Consider the following 13,246-nt stretch of genomic DNA (forward strand, 5'->3'; position numbering starts at 1 on the left):
AATCTTTATGAAATATTTGCTTTCCACAAGTAATACAATTATTAACTTTTACTGACATTGGTAAGGAGCAAGAAAGTGTTTCCCCAACGGGTACTTAGCTTTAGTTGAAGACTTCGGTTCCGAAGCTTGAAAACGAAAATTTCAGGAGTCAGCCGACCGGCACTTGCGAACTGCTTCTGCTTCGGGGACCACACGGCAAGAAAGACTGATGTAATGGTGTCGGCTGCATGTTCTATACCCCTGCCGACCTGACGTCATGGAAGAAGGGACAGCAACCAACGCAGGACCCAAGACTTTCTTAATCAGGCCTACTGAGGGCAACCTGGAAGCAGATTACCCAAATGTAATGACCGCAACAGTGAAACACGAAGAATATCTACAGTGCAAAGTGTGTTTAGTCATTTGACTTGCAAAATGCATTAAATCTTGTAAATCTTTAGATTCTGAGCAAGCAGGAAAGGTAGACATTTTTTGTTTAAGGAGTTCCATATGTTTAAATATCCACAGCATACTTTGGAACGGACAATTTAGTGCCCTGATAGCAAGAGTAGCCGAGGTGTATATTTTTTTACTCCATCTGTTCAATGCTCGGGAATCCCTATCTGAGGGGGTGGGATTCTTAGCAGAGGTTGCTTTAATCTCTTTAGGCCCTTGAGAAATTACCTCAGGTTCAGCTGTAGGACTTTTAAAAAGATATTTGTGCGAGTCAGGGACTCTAGTACAGGTCTGGTTTTCTGGGTGCAAGAGGCAGGGCGTCAGGAGTCATGCTGGATTCAAGGAAATCATCATCCACCACATCCAGGACTGGGGGATGGCCAAGGGTCTGTGTTGCAGAAGGTCTACGAATTTCCTGAGTCTCTTTTTAGACTGAGGGTAGTCCTAACTTGCCCATTGGAAATGCTCCCTTAAAGTATGCAGGGTTTCCACAAAGGAAAAATCCTCTGGGGGAGAGGCTGAAGGAATGGAGTCCTCTACATCAGAATCCTCAAATGGAGAGGGGTTGCATGTCTTCATAGTCAGATGCATCAGATTCACCCGACTCTTGTTCAGACAAAACTAATGGGAACAGATCTCTCTTCCTTTTTGAGGGGGTAGCTTGGCTTCCCCTGATCAGTACGATAAGGTCTTCTGCCATTTTAAGCATTTGAGACTGAGGCAAGGAACAGGTGCCTGAGGGTGGGTAGTCGGTTTCTTGGGTGTGGTTCGAACCCTGGGTCTAAGGAACTCGGTTTTCTAAAGAACAGTAGTCACGAAGGAAGACGTGCGTCTCTGTGTTGACATTCGATGGTGTGAAGGACTTCCTCAGAAGCCTGTACCTGCTCAGCGTTTCCGGACTCATCCAAGGTAGAGATGACTGTAGGATTCATCGACGAAGAGTTTTGCGGCATACCTGCCTCCAAAAGGGTCTCAGTAGCGGCCTGCGAATCAACTGAAGCAGGCATCAGGGGCTGCGAAAGTGCCTCACCGAATACCGGAGGACTGACATCTAGCTTAACAGAAGCATCGTCAGTAGAGCTGGACCTGTGCAGTCTGCCTCTTTCTTTATCTTTACGTTTTTTTCGGAAGATCTACTGTCGGATGGCTTACCGAAGTCGTATCTGAATTAGAGGACTGTAAACAAAAATATCTGACTACAAAAAGGGCCAGACGATGGATACATCTGGCGTTAAAGCACAGAAGCGACAATGGGGGATGTCGTGGTCTGGGCTTAGACAAGTGAAGCAGTAAGAGTGGAAGTCTTGATGTGGTATTTGCTTTCCATGGGAGAGGCAATTAACTTTTTCTGACGTTGGTTAGTGCAAGAAAAAAGGATCCCCAACAGGGTAGTTAGCTTTAAAAGACTTTACCTGAGGTTTCATTCTGAATTGAAGTTGGAGGCCAACCAGCACTAGTGCAAACTGCTTCTGCTTCAGACACCACGGCAACAAATACTGATGTAATGGCGTTGGCTGCCATACTTTATACAACTGATGACCTGACGTCAGTCCACAAGCGACAGCAACCAACACAGAAATACTAAGTCTCTGGTATGCGGGCCTGCAGAGGGCTAGCCTGGCAGAGATAACCAAATGTGATGACTGAAACAGTGAAACACAAAGAACATCTGCAGCTGAACCATCAGTTCAGAAATCAGCCAATACTAAAAATGACTGCAGGTGAAGGAACAGCCAAAGTTTTGACAGTATCTCACATATTTTCCCATTCCAAATCCACAGGTACTTTTCTGAGGAAAAACTGTCAAGGAAATTTAAATGCCACAGACAGACACAGACACACACACACACAGACAGACAGACACACACACAGACAGACACACACACAGACAGACACACACACAGACAGACACACACACAGACAGACACACACACAGACAGACACACACACAGACAGACACACACACAGACAGACACACACACAGACAGACACACACACAGACACACACACAGACACACACACACACACACAGACACACACAGACACACACAGACACACACAGACACTCTTCAAAAGCTGCTCAGAATCCATCCATCACAGGTCTGTTTAGGAGAGGAAACCTTGGTGTGGGACACTCTGGAAAGAGAGGAAAAGACTTGGCTATATCCAGACCTGCTGCAAGCTCCTTCAGCTTTCTCTTTCCCTCTTTTGCACTTTGAAATCAGGCAAAGTTAGTGAACAGCAAGTTCTTAAGTATCAATTTTTTTTTTTTTTTTTTTTTTTTTTTTACTTAAAAGTCCTGTACCTCTCCATGGTCCATTGCTAGTCTTCCTTGGCAGGACATCCCCCCTACTTCAAAGGGGGGTTAGCCTTTTGGTGTAGACTTATGAGACAGTGCATGAAGCCAATGGGGAACAGATGGGGGACAGGAGACACCATAATGCTGTGGCTAGTCCATAATCCTACGACCCATGACAAAAGTACAGTTGTGTACACTTATCATAAATGTAGACAGAGTGTATTCACTGTTGCAGTCAATACATTTAGGTAATTTGCTGGCAGGTTGCCCTCAGTCGGCCTGATTAACAAAGTCTTGGGTCCTGCGTCAGTTGCCATTCCTTCTTCCAAGACATCAGGTCGTCAGGGGTATAAAACATGCAGCAGACACCATTACATCAGTTTTTCTTGCCCCAGATGTCAGGTGCCCCCCAAATGGGGAGCAAAATATTTGTATATAAATAAACACACAAAAAATATACTTCCAAACAAAAGCAAATACACCAAAAAGGCTTTTAAGCATAGTAAAAGAAATGAGAGGTATGGTAAGAGAAAAACAGGGGGCTAGAGGGTCGGTAACCAGGACTGCAACAGTGAATACACTCGAACATCTACATTTATGGTAAGTGTACACAACTGTACTATGTTCTTCGTGTTTCACTGTTGCAGTCATTACATTTGGGTAGAATCACAAAGCTATGGTAGGGAGGATGGATTTATACAGTATTAGGAGCAGCTATAAGGCCCTGCAGGACAGCAGGGGCAAAGCCTGCTCTGGATTTAGAGAAGAGAGGTAAATGGTAATGTTTGGTGAACGTATGAACTGAGCTCCAGGGAGCTTCTAGAATATCTCTGGTAGGAACCCTTCTGAAAAAGGCTGCGGAAGTAGATGCAGCCCTGGTGGAATGAGATCTGATCCCCTTGGGGACAGGTTTACCATGGTGCATGTAGCAGAAATGAATACAATGGCTTATCCATTTTGAAATGGTCTGCTTTGAAATAGCCTTTCCCTCTGCCCCTGCAGCAAATGCCACGAGTAATTGCTCAGATTTTCTTAATAGATTTTGTCCTGTTTAAGTAGAATCTCAGTTGTCTGCGTACATCCAATGAATGCAGAATCCGCTCACCCTTGTTCTGTGGATTTGGGAAGAAAGTTGGCAGATGAATGGTCTGATTAAGGGCCACATTAGATACCACTTTAGGCACAAAGGATGGATTGGTCCAGAGAGCCACCCTGTCCGGGTAAAAAAGAATAAAAGGCTCCACTGCCATGACAGCCTTTAGTTCTGAAATACTTCTAGCTGAAGTGACTGCTAAAAGAAAGGCTGTTTTCCAAGAGAGAAATTTTAGGTCTGCAGTAGCAGCTGGCTCAAAAGGAGGTAGAGTGAGTTTTTCAAAAACAAAATTGAGGTCCCATGCAGGAGTTGGTGCTCTCCTGGGAGGTCTTAAATTTTTGGCCCCTCTGAGGTACTGCTTTAGCAGAGAATGAGAAAAGAAGGGAGAGCTCTGTGTTGTAATGAGCTGAAATGGCAGAGGCATGGATTTTTATGGAAGAAAAAGCTAGGCCCTTGTGAAGCATCTCAGTTAAATATTGTGGAATCTGAGGAATATTGGGCATTGCTGTGCTTATTTCCTTGTGCTTTGTTCCAGGCACAGAATCTTTTTCAATTATCAGCATAAGATTTTCTAGTACTAGGCCTTCTAGCCTCCAAAATTACATCCATCACAGGTTTGCTGAGAGATGTATTTGGTGAAATTAGTTGATTAGCCATGCTGCAAGATTCAGAATTTGGAGCGGAGAGTGCAGAATTCGATAGTTCTGCTGAGACAGTAGATAAGGTGTCTGAGGCAGGTACCACGGAGGAAGGTGCGACATATTGTGTAGGGGCGGGTACCAATGTTGGCAAGGCCGAGCAATCAGAATCATTTTTGGTTTTTCCTGTCTGACATTTAGTAAGACATTGGAGAGCAGAGGCAGAGGGGGAAAGGCATAGACTGACAGGTTTTTCCAACTGAAGGATAGAGCATCCACTTTCCAAGCTTTTTTGTGATGAATTCTTGTGCAGAATTTGTCCAACTGATAGATCTTTTTGCCTCACCCCAAAACTATGTCTGGGCTTCCCCATTTGCATGTCAACATGCTGAAGATTTGTGGATCCAGTTTCCATTTCTGCTTAGTTCGCCTGCCAGAGTATTTTGCTTTCCTGGCAGGAATTGAGCTTACAGATGTATTTGATAAGTCAAGGCCGTGTTCCACAATTCCATGGCTAGTCTGCAAAGGAGGTAGGAATGGGTACCCCCCTGCTTGTTTATGTACCACATGACAGTGGTGTGGTCTGTCTTTACCAGTAGTTCTGACATTGGTAAGGAGCAAGAAAAAGTTTCCCCAATGGGGTACTTAGCTTTTAGTAGACGACTTTGGTTCTGAAACTTGAAAACGAAAATTTCAGGAGTCTGCCGACCGGCACTTGCGAACTGCTTCTGCTTCAGGCACCGCCCAGCAAGAAAGACTGATGTAATGGCTTCGGGCTGCATGTTTTATACCCCTGACGACCTGACATCATGGAAGAAGGGACAGCAACCAACGCAGGACCCAAGACTTTGTTAATCAGGCCTACTGAGGGCAACCTGCCAGCAGATTACTCAAATGTAACGACTGCAACAGTGAAACATGAAGAAAATCTAAGCCTGCAATGATATGACAAGTAAATGGACTGCTCCCCTTAAAGCTATAGATGGCCTACGAGACAATACTTTCTACCACGTCATACAAGCAGTAAGCCATTCCACACAGGCCCCAGGATAGGATAAGCAAGTCATTAGTCACTTCATCCGAGAGTCTGGTTAGCACTAACAGCTCAGTTCCTGAACTCAGGTCACCAGTGGTGAAAAATGACAACTTGCTTCTGCAACATGGAGCTGTAATCAACTCAATCTCCACCCCCCTCCAGGGTCTGAGAGATTCTTTATAACTGCTGCACTGTACAGCCAAGTGCTACGTCCCGTATGGAATGTTGTGGACATACTAAGACCTTTCCTAAACCCAGAAGCATTGCCCTTCTAGAATGGAGAAGCTCACAAAAATTAACCCATGGGGAAAATAATGGAACCAACAGAAGGCACAGCAACACAAAAATCAAGCCAATGGGAAGGACACAACTACATAATCTCAATATGTAATCTAATTTAATTACTACTCATAAAAAAAAAAATCAGCTACCTAAATGGGAGCAAAGCCAGCTAACAAGACCCTAAACCCGGAACAAGCTGAAATAACTTAAAGAAAGGAAAGGCAGACAACCTAGAATTAGACAACCTTCACAGCACTCTAGACTTAAACTCCATGAGCATGGGATCAGCTCTCAAAGTAAAAAGTAGGTGCAATAAAATAGATCTGGAAGAAAAAAGTGGTCCATTATGGGAACAGCAGGAGTTTGTGTCTGGAAAACTATCATATGCTGAGCTATGACAGCCTCACTGCAACCAGAGCTCCTTCTCTATGGTCCAGTTAAATTACAGAGTAACATTTTCAAGCTCCAAAAAAAATCATCCTAACACTGTATTCTTCCCTTACAAAAGGCCCGCCCATGAATACAATGTCCCCTTTGGGATACATAAATTGAAGCATATTGCTCAACTAGAAAGGTTACAAAAATACCATACCAAGAAAACTAAAGGTCTTGCACCTATCACGATAGATTAGCACAGCTCTCCTTATAATCAACCTCCAGGCTGCTCCAAGGTGACCCGTGTCTTGCTTTTCTAGCCTTGAAAGATTCAATCCTGTTTGAACTTCTGCTTCTTTGAAAAAACAGTGGCCCTACATACTATTGCCCTAAAGTGACACCAACAAATAAATAAGACTCAGTGGAGAGAGATGTTCTCAACTATAAACATAGTACCAGCTCCTGGAATAAGCTACCACTACAGGTCAAATAAACTAGTGTTTTAACAATCTTTAAGGCTAGCCTTAATGACTGGATTGGTAGACAAATCCACACCAGGACTGTCATATGTACAGGAAAGTGAGAACTATTATATGCTTAAAATAGGATGCACAGACTTTTAAGTGTTTCTACTTAACAGTGTACGTGAGCAGGCATACTGGAGTATTCATGATTGCTTGCCTAGTACTGTGCATATGTCCCTGTAAGTCATGGGACAGAGCCCGATTCCTTCCACCTCTACCTGCCTAATGAGCAAGTCACTTAACCAGACAGTGCTCCTGAGTCACCCTGAAAAGGGCAGCACTTTTAAACAGGTGAAGCCACTGGACAGAGATAAAATAACAGAAACCTAAATAAGACACAAGATCTGTAGTTTAACTATGGACTGGCTCACTTTTAGGACCATACTTTTAAGATTTTTTTTCAAAATGGAATGTTCTTTCAATACCTTTAAAAGGCTAATTTGGGTACCAAACAGAATGTTCATGTATATCAATACAGAAGCCCAGCCACAAAAAAGGACATTAGTTGCAATACACTTTAAAAGGGGTTACTTTTCTCTAACATAGGCATGTGTGCCAAAACATTTAAATGGGAGTGTCATTACACAATCAAAATTCTAATAAATATCCCATCCAACTTAACTCACTCTTCTCGTATCATACCCAAAACAGAAAATAAAACTGTTTTCAATTCTAACTATAGATCAAATGATTGAAATCAATCAAAATGATAAACCAGTTTTAGAGACCGACTGATTCAAATGTTAAGAAAACTGAAGACTGTACACTGTAGATAGTCCTTAAAAAGACACTGCAGTTGTGTTCTGGATAACCTGTCCCAATGTAAGCCACTGTAACCAGCGTAACAGCTGGACAACAAGAATGAATAAAAATCATCCTGCAAGAACAGAACAATCCTAAATCAAGTTTGGAAAGGAAGGCAATTTCAAGACTAACCTGGAGAGCACTTTATCAAGTGGGTGGTCAACACCTGCAACATTCCCTATAGGACTTTTAAAATATGTGCTGAAGAAATTTATGAGTGCATAGGACAGATGGAAAAAAGAAGGTAAGGAGAGATGGGTGGAAAAGTACTATGCAAAAAACGTGGACAAATCTAAAAATATCTCGGAAAGCCTTTATCTGATAGTTGACAGACCACCTATCAAGTCAAACACAGAATCCCTCAAATAATCCAAAAATGTCTCTAGCCAAGGAAACAAATATGACTGGCTGCCTCTCTCCCACAAATCATCTCCCCAGTCTTGAGGGTGGGATGGAAACGGCAGTGGGGTCTACTTTGCAAAGACAAAACAGAAGTGAAAGGAATGCTAACACAGTTTTAAAGCACAGCAGCAACAACTGGCAGAAAAAAAAAACACAAAAATATGCAGTTACCTCCTATAAGGGAAATATATAACTAACACTACTTCTGCTAAAAATACATCTCACAGAATTATCAGAAAGCATTTGACAGGATATTATAACAAACAGTACAGACTAAATGAACAGAAATAACACTTCCTGTCCAGGTATAGTTTTACTGTGCAGAACTCCAAATATAAATTTACTTAATGAAAAATATATTTGCCATACCTTGAGGCACATTTGCTGTTGATAGAAAGGGTTGAATGAAGATGACCGAATGATCTTCATGTAATGGATAAGCTTTTAGTTTTCCAAAGTACTAATAATTTGCACAGTTTTCGTTTACTTTCTGAGGTCCACCAAATCCCAATTTATTTTTCTGAAGTGAATTACAGAAGAATTAATATCACTACAGTAATTATCTTCTCAAATCTGGAAATATGAAGCAGCTAGATGCTGGAATCTTGTTCTGTTAAATTGCTGATAAATACCTTTTTTGTTTTACTGAATTCTCTCTACTGAGCACCATTTGCTCTATGCCAATACAAAACACAAATCCAATTTATGACAGACATTTTTCACCTAAATAAAACATGCTGTTTCTACTATAGTACCAAGTAGACTATGCAAGAAATTGCATATGTTCTTCAATGACTGGAATTTCAAAGAAGCATACATAAAATACAAGGTATTGACTATACATGGGCACAGTCTGCAATAATTTTCATCCATGCAAATGACGAACTGCGGGTATCCCTTCTTGTTTACTTGCTGAATTGGTGCATGCAGTCAAGCTGAATAATTGCAAGTCTGAGGTGTTTCAGAGGGCCCTTTGTGGATGCCGATGTGGTGCATGATGTAGTGTGAAGTCAGCCCGGGAGGTATCCTTCTCTGTCCATCTCAAATGTCTTGTCGAGTTTGTACAAAAATATAAAGTTCCATTCCAGAGAGGCAGCGTGTAGGTTTGCAGTTTGAAATATTAATGTTTTAACAGTTTTATCTCCTCCAGTGTGGGTGAGCTGCTTGGTGAAATGCAAATCCTTCTACTGCAGACGTGCCTGTAAGTAAGATCTCTTCAATCTACTATGTAAACTTCTACAGCACAGTAGGGGCACTAAAGAATTACTTTTTTTTTCTGGTAACATCAAAAATAGTAAACATATTTAAACTGTACTTATTTTACATAAAGCTGGTCAATGAGAAAAGAAAAAAAAATGCTATTTTAGCTAACTGCAATTTAATATATTAAATTAAAAAAAAAATGAGTACATTACCTTTCCTGCCGAGAAATGGTTTAGTGTAGTCCCAGCTCTCACTGTCATTTCTTATTACATTAAGATGAGTTGGCTGTGGACATTTAAAAAACAATGTTTAGCTTTTGTCTGAATAATTTCCCTGACCAGGAAATATGTAATGTGCAGAAAATAAAGAAATTACCCTTGCATATTCTATTTTTAGAGTACAACATCCAGCATATATATCCGCTCCATTAAGGGCTGATTTTGCCTTCTTGGCAAATTCAACTGTATCAAACGTGAACAATGTTAAGAACAACAATTTTTAACTTCATAACAGAACCACCAAACACCCAGCTTAACCTCATCTACCCATATAACATATGTTCCAGCCTTCAACACTTACTTTAAAGGAAGCACAGTAGCAAACTCAGCTGCACCAATAAAAATGTGGCTGAAAGGCCAACTATGAAAAGTTACGTACTTACCACAAAGCTAGATCCTTTTAATCCAGTCCATCTTATAAGACATATGAATCTTTGAGTCACCACTTGGATCAGATCCAGCACAGCGTGCCTGCCAACCTCAACCCTTTTAAGGTATCTTCATTCCCACAATCAGTCTATCCCCTTTAGTTACCCCAGATCTAGGACAACACCTGTAAGAGAGAAGCCTGATGATTTGCCTCGCTTTGGATCCAAGCACTGAAGATGGTGATCCTTCAGGCCTTGGTCAAAGGAAGAGGACAAGGGAGTGCAATGTCATATCAGATGGACTGAAATGAAAGGATCCATCTATATGGTATTACATAAAAAGAGGTTATGTACTCATCATAACATTCCATGTGTGTTGTCCATCTCACCTTCATTCTTAGCAGGTAGGATTTGGATCCGATACTCAGATCAGACTGCCTTATACGAAAGTTATAGGTCTTCCACTAGCTCGTGGATAAACCCTATCCCATCATGCACTAGGAGATATCCAGATCTTGTTTGCAGAAATAACTACGATACTAAATGAAAATCACTGAATGACAGAGCAGTGAAGGTCAGAGAACATTCATAGACAATTGCAACGGCTCAGTCTTCCAGAAGCAAAGGACTGGGGGAAGGAAGGAGGGTGGGATGAAAGAATGAAAGTGAGATGGACAACACATGGAACATTACGGTGAGTACACAACTTATGTGATTGTTATCCTATCTCGGCTTTATTCTTAGCAGGTTGGGCCATCATACCTAGCACCATCTTTTTTGGGTGGCTCAAGGGAGAATATTCTTCAGAATAGTGGACCCAAAGGAGGCCCTGTTCCTGGAGGCCAAATCCACTTTGTAATGAGTGATAAAGATATGAGGCCTTGCCCACGTTGTTGCAGCACAAATTGTATCAATTGGTAATCTCTCCCAAAAGGTAAAAGAGGTTGCAATGGCTCTTGCAGAATGACATTTTACTTTTAGGGGAAGTTCTTTGCTTAGAGATTGGTAAGTAAAGGTAATACAATTGGATAACCATTTCGAAAGTGTGACTTTAGACACAGGAATACCTTTCTTCGAGTCTGAAAAGGATACAAATAATTGGTCAGATTTTCTGAAGTCCTTTGTCCTATGTAAGTAAAAACGTAATTGTCTATGTACATCCAGTTGGTCTAGCACATATTCTGCCTTGCTGCCATAGCTGGGGAAAAATGTTAGTTCTATGGATTGATTTAAGTTGGAGTCTGAGCATACTTTGGGTAGAAAGGATGGTTTGTTCGTAGGGATACTCTGTCTTTATCGAAAAGCATGCAGGGGGGATTTACTGATAATGCTCGCAGCTTTGAAATTCTTCTAGCAGAAGTAATGGCCATCAAAAGAATGGTCTTCCAAGTCTAATACTTGAGATCACAGGATGATGCAGGTTTGAATGAGTGAAGAATCAAACAGGATAAGATAAAATTCAGGTCCCATGGTGCTGGATGGGCTTTGATGGGTGGTCTTCAAAAAAGCACCTTTAAGAAATGCCTTGCAAAGTCTGTGGGACATCACACGGGAGTCTGATTCACCTAGATGGAATTTAGATATCGCTGTAAACTGAACTCCAACAGTAGCTGCAACTACACCTTCACTAAACAGCTTTGTTAAGAATTCAATAATGGAAGCTATTGGGGAAGAGAAGGGATAAATGCAATTATTCAAGGCCCATATAAAGAAAACCTTTTCCATCTGCTTATATATAACTTTTTTGTCGAAGCCTTATGATATGAGATCATGATATGTTTTACTGATGGAGAAAGGTTAGGGAGCCTGGCTATGTTTGGAATTGGAGCAGCAAAGCTGTCAATTTGAGGGTTTGAAGGGAGAGGTGGAGCGTCCCTGATGCACGAGTCAGGAGGTCTGAAACTGGTTCCAGAATCCACAGCTCCTCCTGGAGATTAGGCCAAAGGAAAGGGAACCAGATTTGACGAGGCCAGTATGGGGTGATGAGAATCAAGTTCCTTCCAAAGGAACTGGCTTTCTGAAGAAGCTTGGGTATCAACGGTAATGGAGGAAAGGCGCAGAGGAGATCTGAGGGCCAACTGTGTACAAGTGCACCTCTTGGTGACTCCTCCAGAGGGGTGACAAGGGCAAAGTAGCTGCTGCATTTGCCATTCATGGATGTGGTAAAACAGGTCGCAGCAAGGCTGGCCCCATTTGTGGAAAATCTTTTCTGCTACCTCTTGTTTTAGGGACTACTAGTGAGGCATCAGAATCGCTCGGCTGAGTCTGTTCCACTAGGATGTGCATTATCAGAAAGCATTGGGAGGAGGTCGCCCACTGCCATACTCTCAGGGCTGCCTGTTAAAAAGGGGGGTATGACCTGGTTCCTCCTTGTTGACAACTGACATGTCTCTGTATTTCAACAGTTTCTAGCGGGAGAGTCCTGCAATGCTTGCAATGCTAAAACCACCGCTCTCATCTCTAGGACATTAATGTGCAAATGGGCCTTGTGATCATGCCAAGCGCCTTGGACTGTCCTTCCCAGATAATGCCCCCCCCCCCAAAATCTGGGAAGAATCCGTGGTCACTGTGGCTGATGGCTGTGAAAGAAGAAAGGGTCGACCTAATGTCAAATGATTGTTGTGGAGCTACCAATGAAGGTCTTTCTTGCAAGATTCTGTTATCAAAATTTGGTAAGACACGAGTAGTTCCTGCATAGACCACTGAGTGAACAGTAGCCACTGCAGAATCCTCATGTGCTAATGGTATCATAGTTATTGCTGCTGCCATGGTCCCCATGAGACTTTCAAGGCTGTTCTTGATTGTACTTTTTTATTTGAAAGTAGGTTTAGAACCTGACTTCGTAGGACTTGAACCCTGTCGGAGGGAAGTTTTGCCATAATTTTTTTGTTGTATCTAGATCGGCTCCTATAAAAATGATATGCTAAAATGGCAACAAGGCAGATTTTTCGTAGTTTATTATGATTCCTAGGTGACAGCAGAGATGCAAGGTGGTGTCTCTCGCATTCGATAGTAGATGCTCGGTGGTGGTGGTTAGGAGCCAGTCGTCTAGGTACAGAAACACTCTGAATCCTAGGCGTCTCAAGTGAGCGGCTACTGCTGCCATATACTTGGAACACTCTGGGGGCTGTAGTGAGGTCAAAGAGCAGCAATCGGAATTGGAAGTGATTGGCTCCCAACCGAAAGTACAAATGACTCCTGGATCACCTGTCCATTTTTATGTGGTAGTACACATCCTGGAGGTCTATAGAGTACATCCAAATCATCTTGTCCCAGAAAAGGGAGTACTGACTGCAGTTTTACCATCCTGAACTTTGACTTTCTTACTGATTTGTTTAATTTGCCGAGATCTGGGATGGGTCTCCAGTCCCCTGCTTCCTTTGGAACTAAAAGGAACCTTTAGTAAGTTCCGGTTCCTATTTGGTCTGCAGGGACCGTTTGAATGACACTGGTCTAGCAACTTTTGTATTACAAGAGTTGCCTTTTCCCTTTGACTGGGTGGAACATTA

The 13,246-nt window shown here is 42.2% G+C and overlaps 1 protein-coding gene across 1 annotated transcript in view; it reads right to left on the reverse strand.

Annotated features, from left to right (window-relative positions):
- The window catches only part of HNRNPLL (heterogeneous nuclear ribonucleoprotein L like), a 1,042,368-nt gene that overhangs the window by 532,379 nt on the left and 496,743 nt on the right, over positions 1–13,246 (reverse strand). Inside the window, exons 7-8 of the mRNA XM_044057476.1 lie at positions 9,467–9,572; positions 9,304–9,376 (exon numbers count right to left, since the gene is read on the reverse strand). Of these exons, the coding sequence (XP_043913411.1) occupies positions 9,304–9,376; positions 9,467–9,572 (179 nt within the window). The remainder of the gene's footprint in view (positions 1–9,303; positions 9,377–9,466; positions 9,573–13,246) is intronic.

This window comes from Protopterus annectens, chromosome 1.part2 (assembly GCF_019279795.1).
Source record: "Protopterus annectens isolate FY-2018-M chromosome 1.part2, PAN1.0, whole genome shotgun sequence".
Classification (NCBI taxonomy): Eukaryota; Metazoa; Chordata; order Ceratodontiformes; family Protopteridae; genus Protopterus; species Protopterus annectens.